The following is an 18,867-nucleotide window of genomic DNA, read 5'->3' on the forward strand; positions in this document are numbered from 1 at the left end:
CTTTTATTGTCATATCTAGATGAAGACATGGAGGCTTGAACAGAGGACTGCCTTCTCAACCACTTTACATGCCCTTAAGGTCCAAATATCAGCATAATACCTCCAAGAAGTAGCGCATAAATGAGAAACAAGGCAAAAGCACTATGCCCCCACAATTGCTTCTAGCAGGAAGGAAAAGGAAGGAGATGACATACATAATAGTATTGATGGCGTCCATTTTTGTCAGGTGTGCTAGATCAGAGGTTTCATCGTGTGTAAGAGGGAACATGGCCTGAAAATGAATCAAATCGTGAGGAAAAAATCATGGCTGTCTTAAAATACTTACGGAGGTGTATGTAAAATCTAAGAGAAAAACCTTTGGACTTCCAGAGCAATAAGTCCACAGAGACGTGTGATAGTTGTACCATATTTCAAGAAGCGAGCTAGCAAATTTTGCATCGACTGCACAGCATTTAAGTGTCAACTTCAAGTTATAACCCAAAAAACAGCCACATAACTGATATGAGTTGCACCAAAACTAGAGATATTGATTTTTACCATTCTCAACTGTGTCCCATTCATTATGAATCCACCAAACAAGCTTATGCTGGGTAAATTCCAAAGGAGATCTTGACGATAACTCCAATGAGTAGTCAATAGCATATGTAAGCAGGGATTCTGAGTTTGCTATACTCTGTGTTCAAGAGCAACAAATTGTATGAGCAATCAATGGAGGGGACAAAATCATCCAAAAGTTAAGAGAGAGGGAGAGAGACCTGACGAATTTCAGAAGAATCCATTTGTATCCACTTGGAAAGGCATTGAAGTAAAGCAGTGTCCAAGTTCAAGCTCTTCAAATTGAGCAAAGGAAGACTCGCTAACCAACCATTGAAACCACAAGTGTTCCACAATATATCCGATGAGACTGAGCAACAGACTTTAACTTCAGTGTTGGAAGTCTTCAACAATAATCCTAGATTGTTCCTCTCATACTCAACCTTTCGGACAAGACTCTACATCAAGAAAATGTAGTAAGACAAACAGTTCAGGAAAGATCCATCTTAGGAAAATTAAAAGTAACTAAAAAACCTTGTGAATTTCATCCAAGTGGGCCAGAACTGTCGACTCCTCTTCCTCAGGCTTAGATGCAACACGAAAAGCTAGAGAAACACCTTTACACAAAAAACAATATAATCATAAAGGGAACTCCCCATTAATGAATCGGAATGTTTCAAACTGGCAACATGATACGAAGCAAATGAAGTGAACATACATATTAAGAAAGCAACTAGACCTTCCACAGTTAAACAAAATTGTGTTTCAGGTACATCTAAAGATCAAACCACAACTAACACAACAGAAAAGGATAAAGTATACTGCCAAACATAAAAATAAAAAAGAGGAAAACTCTTCTTTATAAGAAGTGCCGCTCCTCCTACAAGTCCTTCGTATAAAAACCTAGAGAAAGTATTAGCCTCAAGGAGATCTCTTGGAATAATAACAGGAGTACCTTCCAACGCAAGGCACCTAAGATCCTGATTGGCTGACAACATGGCATCAATTATTTGTTGCTTATCTGCAAGCAACAAAAGGTAATTAAATTTGGATGGGACCAAGATAAGAACAAGTGATTCATTTTAGCTGCCAAATCTGCAATATATTACCATCAAGCTGTTTCTTCGAAAGATTCTTCAATGGCCAAACAGCTGCAGAAAATGCTACAATTTCTTGGATTTTGTAGAAGACTCTTCCAGATGATGGTACAAGAGGATGGCCACCATGGGCCCACAAAGTTGGTTTGCTATTTTGTAAATTGAAATCTTGGAGATTGTTCAGGTTGACGCTTTCCATCTGTATGATTGTGATGTCAGTTCACAATCATAGTATATTACCAAGAAAAAATATGATAATGATTATAACTTACCATAAAGATACCAACTACTTCTGGGAATTTTGGCTGCAGCTTCAGAATTTCCTTCCTCAGAAGATTCCAAACAACTGGTAAGCCCTCAAACCGAGACGAGACTATCATCTTCCATATTGATCTGTGATAGTCCAGGATACGAGTGTATATCTGCAGCAGCTTCCGAGAACTCACAATCAACTTGAGTACCTCATCCTCCAAGCATCTGAGGGACTTCAATGCCGGCAACAAAGCAACTTTTAGAACACCAAAATCAGGAAGAACTGTCTCAGATTGCCATTGCCATAATGTAAGCCGCAACAAGTTCAAACCATTAAGAGCCCTATGAAGCCGCTTTTGGCAAGTTTTAAGGGTGTCACAACCAGCCATATCTAGCAACTTCGTCGACAGCAATGGAACAGGATGAGCAGCATCAACCTTGTGATAAGCAGTTATTTCCCCATAACATTCGAGGATGCTATGCCAGACAGGATGCTCGGGTTCTTGCTTAAGAATATTACCATAGTTTTCGAAGAAGCTGCAGTATGGCTGGAGCAGACCATTATACCATTTAAACCATGTCCCATACAAATCAAGATCACTTTTCGTAGATTGCTCCATTACCCAGTTTGCGGCAATGAAAAGCATCTGATCCGCTAACTCTGAATTAAATCCCCCAGTTACAGGAGTCTTAACAGAATGCTGACCGGACAAAGTCGGAAATTGCAGTGCATATAAGCTTGAAGCAGGAAGAACATATGGGTGGATGTTACTAGGTCCTATTAAGGATGAACTGCCTTCCAAATTGCTTAGTTGATAAGCAGCATACTGGGCACCCAATGATTGTAGATACATGCAGTTTCTTTGGACACAAGATTCTTTCGAGTACCAAATAAAATCCCTTAGTTTCTGTTCATTTGGCCAACCACCAGGCAAGGACAACGGAAAATCACAAGGCAAACCAGCTGAACAACCATCAACATTGGTCAAAAACCTTAATTTTCCATCTTCAACAACATCAGATCCACTAACTTGACCCAACGAGGGTAGGTAAATGTGTTCCCAACTTAGATGTAGGCTCCAACGAAGCTGATTTCCTTTAATAAGAAGTTGTTGGAACAGTTGAACCCATCTTGTGATCTCAAGAAGGGTAATATTTATACCAAGACGTAATCCAGCAGCTTTTGCATAGATGTGTGCTTCAGTCATTGATGAAATCAATTCCATTCTAGGTATACCACAAGAAATTAAAAATCTTGTCACGTCCTTCCTCTCACTATTCTCAGGCACATTCGTGCACCCTTCCAGACACCGACTTTGCTCCATCAGAAATATCTCCACTCCTCTATTTCGCATGGCTCTTGAAACTTCACCATACTTCGCATTAACTGTCAAAAACATTCTGAAATTAGGATGAGCCTTCAGAACTACAGGATTTCCATCAACGAGACCACATTCATTCACTACAATGGACCTTTCTTGCTCAAACAAAGAATTTATTCTATCAAGTACCTGAAAGATCAAAGAAACAAAATTAGCAAAATCAAATTGTAGGATAAATGACAGAGTACAAGAGATTAGTACACATACAGTAGGATTACACAAATTCGCATTATCCAGAATAACCCATTCACCGCGTTCAATGGCCCTGATCAAATCTCCAGCGACCCATTCAAATTTAACTGGTTGGTGTACAGCTTCCTTCTCCTGCAAGCTGTAGATGGACTTCAGTGTTTTACTCAAATCATCTTTGGTCAGCGATATAGGCAAGTCAAGCAATTCCAGATCACTCTTCATCTGCTCAACTATGTCTATGACCAAGCTCAATGGTGGCAAAGATGCATTCCTGCCCATCTCAATAAATGTGGAAGTATCGATTGAAGAATACTTTTTAGCAACCACAAATTTAAACCATTTCACAAACAAAGCCTTTCTTCTCATAATCAAATCCTTCCAACGTATATCCATATTCAAGCTGAAATATTCATTAACGTAACGCTCAACTTGTGATATGACCTCTTTGTAGTGTCTGAAGAAGTTATACTGTTCAAAGCACCCCAGCAATTCTGACACATCAGTTGCAGATGACAAATTCAACTCATTCAATGTATTGCCAGACAGCTGAGCAAGCAAGCGGATTAACGAGGTTTTCCCAGATGAGTGTTGTCCAACAAGAATGCACAACCAACCTTGATGGATACAGTGGATAGCAGCTTCAAGGCTATGAAGAATACCAGGAAGTATGTTTAGTTGGTTAATCTGAACTGCGTATGACCGGGAATTATTTCTTCTAATAGACGCATTTCCAACAACTAAGCAATCTGCATTGACATAAAGCATTTTCGGCTGATGAATGCTAGGCTGTATCTGAAAGACTTCTTCAAAAAGCTTGAGAACTTCATTGCGGTCAACCGCAGTTCGCATTCGTTGAAGATAAACAGTATTTAGAAAGCAGTCATTTTTTGAAGTATCTGGTGAACCTGCTATCATCTCACAAGACCTCATAATATCACGTAGATTAAATTCCCAAGGAGAACCTTCTTGGCCATACTTCCTGTGTATCATGGTATCTGTGAAGAGCCTATTGTTAAAGCAAATCAGGTTTCTGAGGAGATCATCACTGAGTAATGGATATCTTGATTTGCAAATGGAAAAATAATCGTCTTCTTTTAGTTCATCAACATAAACCTTGGTGAAGCGGTTCAGGAAGGACTTGGGGAGGCCTTTGCGCCCACCACCCTGTGATGAAGGATTCTGGCACGCAAAGACACGAAAGGACGGTGGACATTTGTAGGTCTGACCAAGCTCCGGTATATAGACCTCTGCACGGTGGTCTAGAATGGCATTAAGACCCTCTAGGACAGACTGGGGAGCCAGATTGAGTTCATCCAACAGAACCCAACTTCCATTCTTTAAAGCCTGAAGAAGAATACCATCCGACCAGGCAAATTCTATTCCATTCTCCCCTTCAACTGGTAAGTCTGAACCTAAAAGATCCATCATATCTGTCTGCTCAGATAGGTTTATTCGCACGACATTGTTGCCAGAAAATCCAGCTAATGACACAATTAAGCTTGTTTTACCAACTCCAGGACTACCTTCTAACAAGAGAGGTTTGGATAGTTGCATGCCACGCAATACTCGCAAAACATTCTTGCTGGTAGTGGGTGCCCCGAATTCAAATCCATGTTGCTTACAAGCTAAATGACCTTTGGTAATATAGAATGGTGCAATGCCAAAATGACCTGGACGATTACAATCGATATCAGTTTTTGTTATATCATCACCCCAGCCATAATTCATTAGATCATTCAAGCCTGACTTTAAGGGTTTCCCCTCAACCTTCTGCAGCTCTTCTAAAATAAAGGACATGCATGTCCTTCTCAACTCGGTAGCCTCCGATTTAGCAAGATTCATTCCCAATGTGAGCCCATCAAGTAGTACAAGGAACAGACCATGTATTAAAGCTTGTTGTGACCCGAGAATTCTCTCTGTCGAATTGATAAACAAAATCCAGGATAACAGATCGCGTATGGTGAGCATTCTTCCAGTGTGCAGGTGGTTGAACCACTTCGAGAAATTAACGATACAATCTCCAAAGCAAGAGAGCTCGGCTTTGCTGAACCTCTCTACAGCTATGGTCTTAAGTTCATCAACATCTGTAACAGCTGGGACCCACAATTCTGTGAATCGGTTTCTTAGTGCTGGAGAAAGCTCTTTTTTTCCATAGTCGCCACCTGGATTCATTGTTGCAAGGATAAAGAAATTTGGATGTGCTAGAATCTTCTCTAGCACAGAACCACCTTGCTCGGCCAGTGACTACAAAAATAATAAGACAACAATTGCATGATTGGATAAGCAGGGGTAAGCATGAGAGAACTATTAAGAGGAACTATAAAGGCACAGAATAGTGTAGAGTTACAGGTCAGGGCTATGAAAGGAACTGTCTTTTATGAAAACAAGGAAGAAGAAACGTCATTGCACTGTATTTGCTATCTCTAAACCCCTCTCTCATCCAAATATATGTACATCCCCTTCTAAAACCCAATCCTCTTCAAGCCATGTCATCTAACCATCCCCGCAAAAGAATGTTTGTAGTTAGTAACAAGATAAGATCTGCCTTTGCATCATGATAAGAGAAATCGATAAAGAATTTTAACGAAGACATGTGCCTAAGTTTATAGCTTAAAAACTATACGTTACATGAATGGATAAAAACCTAAAATTTTACCAGATTGCTAAGGATTTACTGTGCCTAGATTCCACAGCAAAGCATGGCAATGCAAAGCTGGCTCAAACACCTCTACACCAGGAAACTGAACTTAACAATATCAGCAGTGTAAATGCACAAATACTCCCTCCGTCCCATATTAATACTCCCTTCGTCCCATAATATGGGACGGAGGGAGTAACATTTAGAGTAAGATATATGTGTTATCTAAAAATTGTGTTATTTAGGCCCTATAGTTTGCACGTTTATCATCTATTAGGTGCCCAAATTTGCAAGGTTGTATCACTATAGTCCATAAGCTTGCAAGTTAGTCCATTAGGCCCCTAAATTTGCAATTTCAGCTCCTTTTTTATTAACCTGATTATCCATGAGTTGCTACTTTAGTAAGAAAAGCAGGCAGTTCCAGCATAAAGAAGCAAACTGAAGAAAGCATACCAATTTTCTTTCAGGTTCCAGAACACTGTTCAGCCGTTCGAGTACACTGTCGTCAGCCAAAGAAACTTCGTCAATAAGGAAAAGATCTCCGCTCTTCATTGCTTGCACAAGTGGCCCATCCTGCCAAAGAAAAATTGCCTTCGACTTCTGATGAAGATGCATCAATTTCAACTTAATTTGCTCCATGTCATCAATATCTTGAGGTGGCACCTCCGGAAACAGTTCCTTTTCTTTTCTGTATCTATCAAGTATTTCATTCATACGATTCACGACGCTAATGGCTCCAGATATATCAGATGGAAATAGCTGTGAACAATAGAGAATCAGTTACCTAATTTTAGAAGTGTATAATCTGCTGTTGAAATACCACATGTTAAAAACAAAGAACATACCACATCTCCAGCAACATGAATGAAAATTTTCATTCCCTTCAATGTTGAAATAAGATACTTGTACTCCAACGCTATTGTTGACCTATCACGCACAGGACAAAATCCCTGCAAGTAACAGCATTATGCTAGTGAACCAAATATCTGAAGCACAGCAACAGCAAGTAACAACTCATGGTAAAAACTTGAGACAACAAAACCTACCCCGATGAAGTCTGATGTCTCAGTATATTGGTGGCAGTTCAAAATGTGTAACTTCACTCCAAGAACAGCACTCAAGACCTGGCAAACTGTTGTTTTCCCCCCACCAGTTTCACCAACAAGGAGGACAGGTTCCCGTGACCTGTAACAACGCTCAATGAGGAAGAATAGCCTCCACATACTTTTCGTCCAAGTGATACTGCAAAGCTCAAAAAGATATTGCATTAGATGCGGACAAGGCAAAAACACATGCTGTAGCCTAAAGTAAATGAGAACTCACTGTCCAAAGCTTTCTTGTACTCTTTGTCTTATAGCATGAGAAGATAAGCTCTCCCCGTAGATGCTTTCCTGCAAAGAAAAAAACACTCAATTAGACGACTGGCTCAAAGGCCATGCAGCAATCATCAAACAAGTATCAAGATACAGAAAAGCATAAATATGCCATGCAGAAACTCTACTTCAAATTATTCTTTTTGCATTAAATAACAGGGAAAGGTCACTGCAGAGCAAACAATGTCAAAAAAACAAAGAAATATTTTCTAGAATGAGAATCCTCGCCCATCAAATAGCATCCGTCCTCTATGTCAGCATATAGTTTCCAATGTATTGCAAAATTTCATAGTATGTACATCAACTACAAATCGAGACCTTCTAGTACCTCGCATTTAGAAAAACAGTCCAGTTCATTTTTACATTGAATACCTGCTAAGCAGCATCCACGCATTTTCAGAAATTTAAATCATGTTATTTTAGTATCAAGTGTCATATAACATGATATCAGTGCAACATTATGATTTATCCGCAAGTGTTTTTAAAGAAGTGGACTTTCATCTACCATGACATCGAATAGAAGAAAGAAAGTTAATTAGATAAATGCCACTCTCTGGCGATTCCGAGAAATGCCACTTCAATTTCCAAACTTTGAAAAATGCCATTTCCAGTGGCATTTTTCGAAGTCTGGAGTGGCGTTTTTCAAAGTTTGCAAAAATTGCAGTGGCATTTTTCAAAGTTTGGAAATTGCAGTGGCATTTTTATGAATCGCCATAATTGGAGTGGCATTTATCTAACTAGAATGATTCAACTTACCAAGTTATATAGATCAGGGATGTTGAGTTTAACACGTAGGTGACGTTCCAATGCTTCTTGAACAACTATTTTCTCATTGTCGTCCCTCAATCTCTCTGCAAGAAGTAAATACCCATCCTTAGCCAGATCCTCATATGACTTCCCCTCAAATGTTCGGTACCGATTGGCCCAACGGAATAAATCTCTTGGTGTAATGAAACCATGTCTGCCGGCAAACACTCTACTGTTTTGTCTATGCATTTGCAGATCTTTCATAACTTGAACCATTTTTGTGGCATAACTGCGAGCAACTATACAGCGCTGCTCCAAAATTGTGATTAGCTCATCTTCCGGGATTTCATCAACATTCACTTCAATGAAACGGTTGCGGAATGCCCTAGACAGCATTTTACGTCCTCCATAGAGCACAGGTGGATTTTGAGTAGCAAAAAGCATAAAGTTAGGATGAGCAGGAATAGTCTCTTGAAGCTCTGGAACAAACAGCTCCCTGTTGTCATCTAACAGCCGATTCAAAGCTTCCAAAACATCAGAAGGTGCAAGATTTAGCTCATCCAACACAATCCAGTGCCCCTCACGTACAGCCTTCACCAAAGCACCCTCCTGAAACTGAAGCTTCCCGTGACTGTCAGGGACATACGTACCAAGATATTCTTGAAGATCAGTATGCTCATGGTTGTTTATGCGGACAAATTCATGGCCAGTTTTTGCAGCAAGATACCTCACTAAGCTAGTTTTGCCACTTGATGTTGGACCTTGCAGGAGAACAGGATATCTTTTAATGTAAACAGCTCGGGCAAGGTTGACAATGTGCTCAGTAACACTGCTGGTTAACACATAGCTGGACAAAAATTCATCTGATTCAGAATCATTTAGTTGCTTAGGCTTTTCAACAAAGTAGTCAGCAAAAGAAATGCTTGGTGGCACTCTTCCATTCAACAAAAGAGATACTATTAAGTTCTTTATGATTTTTGCACTAGGGACATCCAGCATTGTAAGAAAGAACATACAGAAGCCATCGTAAAGAGCTTTCCTGAAGCCAAAAGATTTCTCTGCCATTTTTACATAACCTAATGCACGAGAAAGAGATCTCAGAGTAAATTGGGGCTTCTGATTGGCTCCATCCTGCAACTTCTCCTCAGATTCCTTTTTCGCCGCCTTATAGAAACAAACAATGCCATCTATAACTCCTTTAGCAGTATGCAGACCATCCAAATATTTACTGACAAAAAGACGGAGATCATCATCATCCATGAGATCATCAACAAAGCATTCTGTAAATCTGCTCCTAAAAGCATATGGCAACTCTCTTTTCCCAGCATCCGTTGCTGGATTCATGCAAGCAAACATACGAAAGCGAGGATGACGTTCAATATAATCCACATCACCCCTTTCAGCAAGGCACAGCGTGCCCTTGTCTCCATCCAGTACAGCACCAATTCTCTGAAGAGTCTCTGGAGGTGCAAGGTTGACCTCATCAAGCAAAATCCAATGGCCATTTCTTAAAGCTGAAACAAAAGCACCCTCTGCAAACTGAAATGACATGCCACTTGCTGAACCAAGTTGACTACGGGCAACATTTAGCCTGGAAAAAAGGGAGTCCCATTCACCCAAAGACCTTTTTCTCTTCTTGCCTTCAAGTAGCTTATGAGCATTCTCAGCACACTTGGCCAACGAATTTAATAATTTTACCCAATTCTTCTCCATTACGTATACATCAAAATAACGTAAAAGATCTTCATTCCCCTGAACAACCAAACAATCCAATTAATAAATCAATGTAGATGATCTCTATGGCTTGCATGGTGTATGCAAATCTTAGGCTTATCGTTCACTTCACCCTCAAGCTTAAGCCAACCTTGCAATAAACCACAAGCCACAAAAAGAAAGTCTATGACTTAAGCTGAACAAAATAACATTTTTAAGATTTGCCTTGTAAGCGCATCTTAAACTTATGATCTATTAGAATATTAGAAACAATAAGATCCCAAGCTAACTGTAAGCTACATTGAGCAGGTTAGTACAGGGCAAAACCATAAGAAGCCAACAATGGCCGCACCTTTTTAGAAAAACTTCGACAAAATAGATCCTTGAACTCCATATAAAGAGGAAAGCATATTGACCGAGCATCTGTAGGCTTAAATCCACCGAGGAGATCAGATATATCACTTTGCTGGCTTAAGTTCTGAAAGATGTCAAGACAAGATATTAGTATATTGCAGATCTCAAAAATTGTGCGACTTCGCTAGATCATATAAATTACTCCCTCCGTTCCTAAATATTTGTCTTTCTAGAGATTTCAACAAGTGACTACATACGGAGCAAAATGAGTGAATCTACACTCTAAAATATGTCTATACACATCCGTATGTGGTAGTCCATTTGAAATCTCTAAAAAGACAAATGTTTAGGAACAGAGGGAGTACAAAAGAGAAACACATTTTGGACTTTTTATGCCATGGCAAAAATGGAAATACAGATTTTATGCCACTAGCTGATAATCTTCTGTCCTTTCAAATATTTGCAAACAGTAACACTGACACATGCTGAATGGTGTAGAGGTGCTTTAGGAGATTATATCCTTTCCACAATATTAAAACTTTTGCACCCGCATAAGCAGATACAATCAATTTCTGGGTAACAAATTTGATAATCAATGGATTTGCAATGGTAAACAAGTTATGCTTTCAACACAAGGTAATTTGTTACTGTTTGTCCGTACCACTACAGTCAAAGATTGTTTAAGCCAGGAAGCAAGATTTTGCACAAGAGTGGTCTTCCCCGTGCCGGTTTCGCCAACAAGAAGAACAGGCTCATTGAACTTTATTGAACATGCAACCCTCTCAAGAACATCTAGTGCGCTGCGAATATCAGCAAAAGGCCCCTTCTGAATTAATGCCTGCATAGTTTTTAAACCCAGAGTGAGCAAACAAACAGAAGCTTACAAAATAATACCTCTGTAGTGACCTAAAACGTCTTATAAAAGTTTACAAAGGGAGTATGTACTAAAGAAAGGAATAGTAATTACTGGTTTGTCGCTGCATTGCAGAGTAACTCTGCCAACTTGCAAGTCGGTGTGCCGAGCCTGTGTTTTAGGAACTATTAATTTTGTCAAAACCAAATAAACAAAACATGTGTTATAGATAAGAAATTGCTACACATGCCTGAATAATGGGCTTGTCGGTAGGATGCATGGTTTCTGCCTGATGAAATAAACCCAATATTCTAGCAATTTCTCTTGCTACATATTGCCTTTTATCCGGAGATGATAAGGAAGCAGCAAAAATATCAGCAGCCTGGATTTAGGAAAGACAAAGGTTACTGAGAGCCTGGAAAGCTCATGGTATCCCCATGGGAAGTTATTTCTTATGAATCACTGGTTCCCACTAGGAAAATGGCATGGCAACATGAGTGCATATCAAAAAAAAATCATGTTTCCTACCATGTACTTTATGTAGGTGCCTTTTCACAGGCAGCAGTACTGTTCTGCATTATACAGCATAACCATACTGCAAGTCCATTAACACTATATCCTTAAATAAAAATACTGTAGACAAAGTTTAGCTGCCAACAATTGGCCTTGTATCATGGGATTGGAATTCAACTCCAAGAATAGTAGTGTTTTGGAGTATTGTTTTGGAGTATTGCATCCAAAGTGATCGTAAAGTACATGTCTGATGATGAAAAATTATACAATGGTTCAGTTCTCAAAGTGTTATTACATTCATAAAAGCAGAATAATCAAATAATCATTTTGTCTTCTCAACGCACGCATTAGAATACTCGTAAACAAAAATACTTTCAATCATGTCCAAGATGCAAGTTGAACAAGCTGGTTTTCATCACATTAATTCTAGTTATAATGGTATGGGAATATAGATAGGGCAAACCAAAACATGTTTAAAAGTGACAAATCTAGATTATGCAGTCACAACATTTGACTGCAGGCTTCCCACAATGACAAGGGCCGGTAGCCACAGGTAGAATGTCAAAAATTCAAAATACATATTAGAAGGAAGTGAAAACAAAAACCTCATTATAGATGAATTGGTAACCACTAGATGCAAGTCCCAGACCCTCAAAGTTGAGATCAACTCCAACTATTCTCTTGCACCATTTGAGCAGGTCCCTAACAAATGAAGATTGTAAGGATTGTCCTCATTGGATGTTAAAATAAGAAATACACTGTAACAGCAAGAATTATGCACCTTAATGAGAATCTGTGTAGAATGCCATCAGAAAAACCTCCAGCTAAGTTGAGCCCACCAAACTGGTAAGATACCAGAGAATTGACCTTCTCAAAGGTATCTAGAGGGAGATATGTTAGTTACACAATTCACAACAACAACAAAAACGACAATATAATTCTATCTACCTATGAGTTTAGAGGAGATAGTATCCAAGCTTGGGTAGCATCCATTAACTATATTAACCATGTCTTCACGGTTAGGTTCTCCCAGCATCACTTTTCTCCACAGGCCACTATAGGTTAATCTCCCTGATTGAAAAGATTCAAACAATGAATGATTGTCAGATTATCACAGGTCACTACTTTGCTCATTGAAGATGAGAAGTTGTGGGGTTGTAGAAATGTAAAACTATCATTCTGTGGTTGAATAGTTTGTATCACAACTCTGGTTTTATGTAATTTTCAAGTACACACCTATGAGCACAAATGTTTTGTGGTGCATAGTAAAGCAAGATGTGACATATTATGCAGTATTTTAATCAAATGGACAAACCTTCAAGGGCATGTGAAAAATCATGCTTTGAGGTGGTGACAGTAGCAAATAAACGGAAACCATCGGCAACTTCAACTGCCTGCGTTAGAAATTAAAAATCCGCAACTGGTAAGCACCACCAGGCAAGTGGCATTCATCAAAATGTACACATATTCGGTACTTTTAACAACAGAAATAATACACCTCTTGCAGTCGCAATATAGTTATAATCATGTTAAACAATTAAAAGAAAAAGGCAATTTCACCTCCGCATGCCCAATTGAGAAGGAGCTTGAACCTTCCAATAAGGGTAGTAAGATTGACTGCACATCAGTGGGTGCCTTGTCGATGTCTTCAAACACAATCCAAAACCCTTTGACAATGGCCTGACCCATAAGATGGGAAAGATAAATATATGATAACAATCCCCCAGAAATATATATAGGGTCTGACCAAATCAAGGTGCCAAGGCACCGGTGCCCCAGATAATTTACCTATATACATATGCATACATAGATACATAGAGAGAGAGAGAAAGAGAGAGAGAGCAATGCTCCTGTACAGACCTGTGTGAGAGAACCAGAAGCCCACTTGAATTCACCAGGTTTTTCAGTGCAAACGTAACTCCCAACTAATGTCCGGCCATCCATTTGCTCGTCCATGTGGATAAAAAGTACTGCAAACATAATTGGCAATAAGCACTTAGTAAAAATATGCACTGAGAATTACCAGTATCAGGGATGACATGATTAGTTGAGTTCCAAAAGTGTCGAGAAGATATAGTTTCCACTGGACAAAATTACAATGAAAAAACACTTTCATTCAAACTTACTATGACTAGTGCAGACCATGGGTTTGGCTTAACTCAAGTACTCGATGATAAAACAGGGAGTTCACCTCTCTATTGCTGGAACACAACATTCCTATGCGGCTATTTTCATGATATAAATATCTAACGAACCTCTATTTCCCCTTTCTGATTGTCAAGTGCAAGTGTCAACACATTAACAGTGAAATAGATTGTGTTGCATACAAAACTGAATACTGGCTGTACATGTTTTTCTGGAATAAAAAGGCCAACATGTATATTAACAAATTTCAAGTCAGAAATTAGCAGACAATAGAATGCTTTACCAGTGAGTATACAACAGTTTCCATGCCATTCCCTACAGGTGAGTATGCAACAGTTTCCATGTGCACACTCTTTTATACATATATAAATATATAATCCTATAGAAAAATCAATTGTGCAGAACCTTCAGGGTAGTTTTGAATTTGCATAAAACCTTCTAGCAGATTTCTAAACGTTATACCAGTTGAGTTACAGATATATACCTCGATTCCCGCGATTCTGTGCCAACTTATTAATGAGTGCGGTTTTCCCCGCTCCAACAGGACCATAGAGAAGTACAGGCCACCTTTGGCTAACTGCCATCAGAGCTACCTCATAACTCTTGCGCAAAGTGGCAGTGAGCACAAACGGACTAACAGAGAAAAACAACTTAGAAATTGTATAAGCAAGATTAATCTAGCAAGCCATAGAGCAATTGGAGTTAGATGAAATGCTCATACCTTATGTTACATCCAATGTTATATTCCTTTCCCGTTGTAACCTCTGACCAATCCAACAAAGTATCGGCCAAAGAAGTTAAAGCAATGTTAGAATTGCCTTCCTCAGTCTGCAGATACAAAGAGGCTTTCTCTAACGAAGTGTCCGTGCAGAACTCCTTCCATCTACAAGATCAATAAGTGTACCATTGAGACATGGAAGCCGACATCAAGAGAAAACAATATTAAAACACAGTGTGAAAAGGAACCTCAGTAAACATGTAAATGCATCATCCGCCCCAAGACCAAAACTTGCGTTGCCCATATCACTTGCTTTAAAAACCACCACGAGTATTTGTATTGCACACCATCTTAAATCCAATACAACACTATGAAGTGAGTCGTCCGCTGGCCTATAATCAGTTGTACCATTTACAAGGTCCAAAAAGCAAGACCAGTCCCATTGTTCACAAAATACCCTGGGTTCCAATTCTAGAAACCGGTATGATACTTGGGTGGCATCAAGGAACAGATGTAATCCCTGAAAGCAAATAACAATAATCATGTCACCGCACTGATAAAAATGGTTTATTAGTATCAACTCTGCAGAAGACGCACCTAGAGAAAAAGGCTAGTAGTGCCCCATGCAAACAGAAAAGAAAAAAAATGCAGCACAAAAATCCCATTATGTCTCCACAGAATGTATAAATATTTTAGCAACACTACCTTACCAACTTTTAAACTCACATTAACACACTGGATTCATCTAAATAATGTTACTTTGTCGCTGATTTAGTACAACTTTGTACTAAATCGGCGACAATTAATATGGATCGGGGGGAGTAACATTATGTGAACAAGCAAATAAGTTGCTGAGGTAATTTTTGCAGAAAGGAGAAAAAACATGGACTTCAAATTTACCACATGAAAATTAATACCTTAGTAGGCGATGGAACACCTTCACAAAGAAGTCTCTGGAATGGCGGAGGAGAAAACTTGAAATACTTTAATACGCGTCTGCAAAAGTAACAGTTTTAGCTTTTTTAGCTAATTATATAACATAGAGCAGCTCATCATCACTTACATGTCATGATTGCACGAAATCGTTAATGTAACTGTGGAAGATGAAATTTATAATAAGTGAACAGCAGTTATTATAAAATTTATCAAACCAAATACGTCTTGTGAATTCTAATCCATTAGTTCTCTCTGATGGGCTTATGTGATTTGCTGAGAAGTAGACCACCAAATCACTGCACGCTACGTTTCAATCCAATGAATTTATCACTAGTCATTAGGATGTAAGAAATAACTCTAGCACCAAGTGAAATAATACCACAACATACTCCCTCCTTTTTGGTTTGTTAAGGCACACGTGTATTCCTAGATCATTTTGATCAACGAAATGTGAGTTATATGCCACCGAAAGTATACTATTAGAAACATCTTTCATATACGAATTCAATGGTACTGTTTTGTACAATATAATACATATTTTTTCAGTAGTAAAATTGATGATCCAAGAATATGCAAGCGCCTTGTAAACTGAAACTGCGGTAGCACAATATGCACATTCCGCTGTTAGCGAAAGTACAGATGGATTTTAAGTCCTGCCTGAAAATTACAATACCTGTGTAAGCATGCTTGAATTCTTGATCCTATCTGAGACTAGTGGACTGTAGCTTTACAGATTTCTCAAGATAAAATAACTAATAAAGCCTGCCATAAAGTTTTTCTGTGTGACGTAGACTTGCTATATGTAATTCCAAGATTTAAGTGAACCATTAAATACCTACCCAAAGAGACTGTCAAATGCAGGAACTATTGTCCATACTTTGATCATATTTTGCTACAGTGGTATTGCCTCAATTCTGACCAGGGGAGATATTGATCATATTTTGCTAGGTACTCCCTCCGTCCGGAAATACTTGTCATCAAAATGAATAAAAGGGGATGTATCTAGATGTATTTTAGTTCTAGATACATCCCTTTTTATCCATTTTGATGACAAGTATTTTCGGACGGAGGGAGTATATATGTGGAAGAAATGGAATTTCATGAAGACCTCTGTCCATGTCACTTTTCAAGCTAAACAGCTCATGGCAGGATGGGGCAACAGCGCTGAATGAAGTTTAACTAGCCAAACATAGACAGCAGATCCACCGGAAATCATTTAGGGTAATTCCGCATGCAAATCACTGAATCATACATAAATCTATGTATATTGTTGTGAATACCAAGGGCCGTTGCTGAAGGAAATAACCAGGACACAGAGACAGTGACACAAAAGGAAGCAGCAAATTTTCAAGCACATTCAACTCTGAGGACAGCATGGACATACCATACACAATGATCCTGGCCAAGCAGGAATTGTCCAACTGGCAGATCAAAATGACCACATCGTTATTGTTAGCTAAGACCTGAGGTTAGATGCATTAATTATTTTGATAACATTGCATTGGTTATTGAAGATAACTAAGAGAGGACTCATCCTATTACAATTAAGAAAATTAGATGAATTAGTCTAGACCGCCTCTCCTTGATTTAGTTCCTCTTTACCTCAGCAAGAACCATCTACCACCCTCTTCAAAGGGTCATTCTTCCTTCAAACCAGTGCCGCCAACCTCTTTTCTACATTATTTCCTCATTAATGTAGTAGCATACGACACGAAGGTAGCTATTTTTATTTTCCCTATATAAATGCAAGAGATACCACTAATATAATTTATCAAACTGCGAATATCTACAAATTGAGTTCCATTGCCCTTCAGTGTTTAGCAGTTGCCTTTTAACAGGCTTGTAGATAGCCTCAGCAAATGGCATATCACTTCACTTACTAAGTGTCAATGCAGAACTTTGTGTGACGCAACCCCTAACTTTTCCGATAACTGTAAAGTCAAATGTAATGCAACGCTCCCCAGGAACATGGGAGATCAATGGGTTCGTGTGTGTTGCAATAGACCTGGTCCCAGAGTACACGATATGGGATATTCTACCACAAAATATAAACCAGTACAGAATCTAACTCAAATGAACGCAACAATGAACACAATTTGATACAGAGCCCGACTCAGATGAACTCAAAACTGAAAACGATTTGTCAGATTCCACACATCGTCAAAAGTCTACACAAAAGACGTTTATACTGAGTACAAAGCATTGAAAGTTCACCTTTTGTGTGACTCGACCCATTAAACGAATGCAAACATTCCTAGTGGCATGGAAATTTTGGTGTGCGTATACCTAATAGAAGGTCAGTGTTGCGGTGACTTGAGTAATAACGAACTAAATGACGAGTCAATTTTTTGTACCGAAATACAGATGTGCAAACAGATAAACGCGTTGATTGTAGCACTCGAAATTTAAATTCCATTGAATCATGCGAGAGTGGCGTGGGAAACGACAGCCAGTTACCGAATCAAGTGGGGGGCAAGGTCGAGGGCCCGGGAGAGCGCGAGGCACGCGAGCTCGTGCAGCCGCAAGCCCCTTCCCCTGGAGAGGTAGAACTCAACGACGCGGGTATCCCCCTCCCCGACCTCCTCCTCCTGGCTGGAGGCACTGTCGACGAGGAGGGCGGGCGCTGCGGTGCGGAGGAGCTCAGAGGCGTGGTCGACGAGTGCGGGCGCGAGTGGGCGGAAGCAGCCGATGATGGGGACGGTGTAGCGTGGGTGGAAGAGCGGCTCGGCGAGCGCGGCGGCGACGTCGTCCCAGGTAGGTGCGGCGGGCGCAGACGCGAGGGCGAGGAGGCACGGGTCGGCGCCGAGCGCGGGGCAGCGGGCGAGGAGGCGCGAGAGGGCGGCGGAGGTGGAGAAGCTCCGGTCGAGCGACATGTCGGGCGGCAGCGACACCGGCAACGGCGGTTGGGGGGAAGGGAAGTCGTCAAGTTCCTGTGTGCGTTGCGTATATATGGGGGCGCTGGGTTTAGGGTTTTAGGTCGAGTCTTGCCGGTGCAGACGTGGCGCCGTGGCCGTCACGTTCGGCTCGGTTCCTCATTAGAACTTTCTTTTCTCTACTATATACTCAACTATTGCTCCCTCTGTTTCAAAATAATTGAAGTCTTAGGGTTTTTATAAATTATAAACTTTTTAAAGTTTAATCAAGTCTATAGAAATATACATATATATAATTATATAAATTCAAATACATGCATGTATATAATATGAAAATACATTTCATAATTAATCTAATGAGGTAATTTTGGTTTTGTGGATGTTGACATGTTTTTATATAGACTTGGTTTAGGACAATTTCAGAACTTTAATTTTTTGCCAACTCCAACGCACGACCGCAAATTGACGCGGTTTTTGTCCGCTTTTATCAGTTTGGGTCGGCCAAAGGGGCAGCATCGGGCCTGATAGAGGCGAGGGTCTCGATCTT

The 18,867-nt window shown here is 39.8% G+C and overlaps 1 protein-coding gene across 2 annotated transcripts in view; it reads right to left on the minus strand.

Moving 5' to 3' along the window:
• Positions 1-18,350, minus strand: part of LOC119332313 (midasin-like) — a 38,276-nt gene extending 19,926 nt beyond the window's left edge. For both annotated transcript variants that reach the window (XM_037605504.1, XM_037605499.1), the window contains exons 1-29: positions 17,905-18,350; positions 15,429-15,507; positions 14,760-15,031; positions 14,515-14,676; positions 14,278-14,426; positions 13,509-13,618; positions 13,209-13,328; positions 12,964-13,042; positions 12,597-12,719; positions 12,430-12,529; positions 12,254-12,350; positions 11,386-11,517; positions 11,250-11,306; positions 10,944-11,120; positions 10,281-10,406; positions 8,225-9,967; positions 7,419-7,486; positions 7,142-7,337; positions 6,941-7,045; positions 6,549-6,854; positions 3,473-5,701; positions 1,904-3,394; positions 1,644-1,830; positions 1,490-1,555; positions 1,069-1,151; positions 756-992; positions 538-673; positions 356-441; positions 195-271 (exon numbers count right to left, since the gene is read on the minus strand). In XM_037605504.1, the coding sequence (XP_037461401.1) occupies positions 195-271; positions 356-441; positions 538-673; positions 756-992; positions 1,069-1,151; positions 1,490-1,555; positions 1,644-1,830; positions 1,904-3,394; positions 3,473-5,701; positions 6,549-6,854; positions 6,941-7,045; positions 7,142-7,337; positions 7,419-7,486; positions 8,225-9,967; positions 10,281-10,406; positions 10,944-11,120; positions 11,250-11,306; positions 11,386-11,517; positions 12,254-12,350; positions 12,430-12,529; positions 12,597-12,719; positions 12,964-13,042; positions 13,209-13,328; positions 13,509-13,618; positions 14,278-14,426; positions 14,515-14,676; positions 14,760-15,031; positions 15,429-15,507; positions 17,905-18,320 (9,209 nt within the window). In that variant the 5' untranslated portion in view covers positions 18,321-18,350. The remainder of the gene's footprint in view (positions 1-194; positions 272-355; positions 442-537; positions 674-755; positions 993-1,068; positions 1,152-1,489; positions 1,556-1,643; positions 1,831-1,903; positions 3,395-3,472; positions 5,702-6,548; positions 6,855-6,940; positions 7,046-7,141; positions 7,338-7,418; positions 7,487-8,224; positions 9,968-10,280; positions 10,407-10,943; positions 11,121-11,249; positions 11,307-11,385; positions 11,518-12,253; positions 12,351-12,429; positions 12,530-12,596; positions 12,720-12,963; positions 13,043-13,208; positions 13,329-13,508; positions 13,619-14,277; positions 14,427-14,514; positions 14,677-14,759; positions 15,032-15,428; positions 15,508-17,904) is intronic.
• Between the last annotated feature and the right edge of the window lie 517 nt (positions 18,351-18,867).

Source organism: Triticum dicoccoides, chromosome 1B (assembly GCF_002162155.2).
Source record: "Triticum dicoccoides isolate Atlit2015 ecotype Zavitan chromosome 1B, WEW_v2.0, whole genome shotgun sequence".
Taxonomy (NCBI): Eukaryota; Viridiplantae; Streptophyta; class Magnoliopsida; order Poales; family Poaceae; genus Triticum; species Triticum dicoccoides.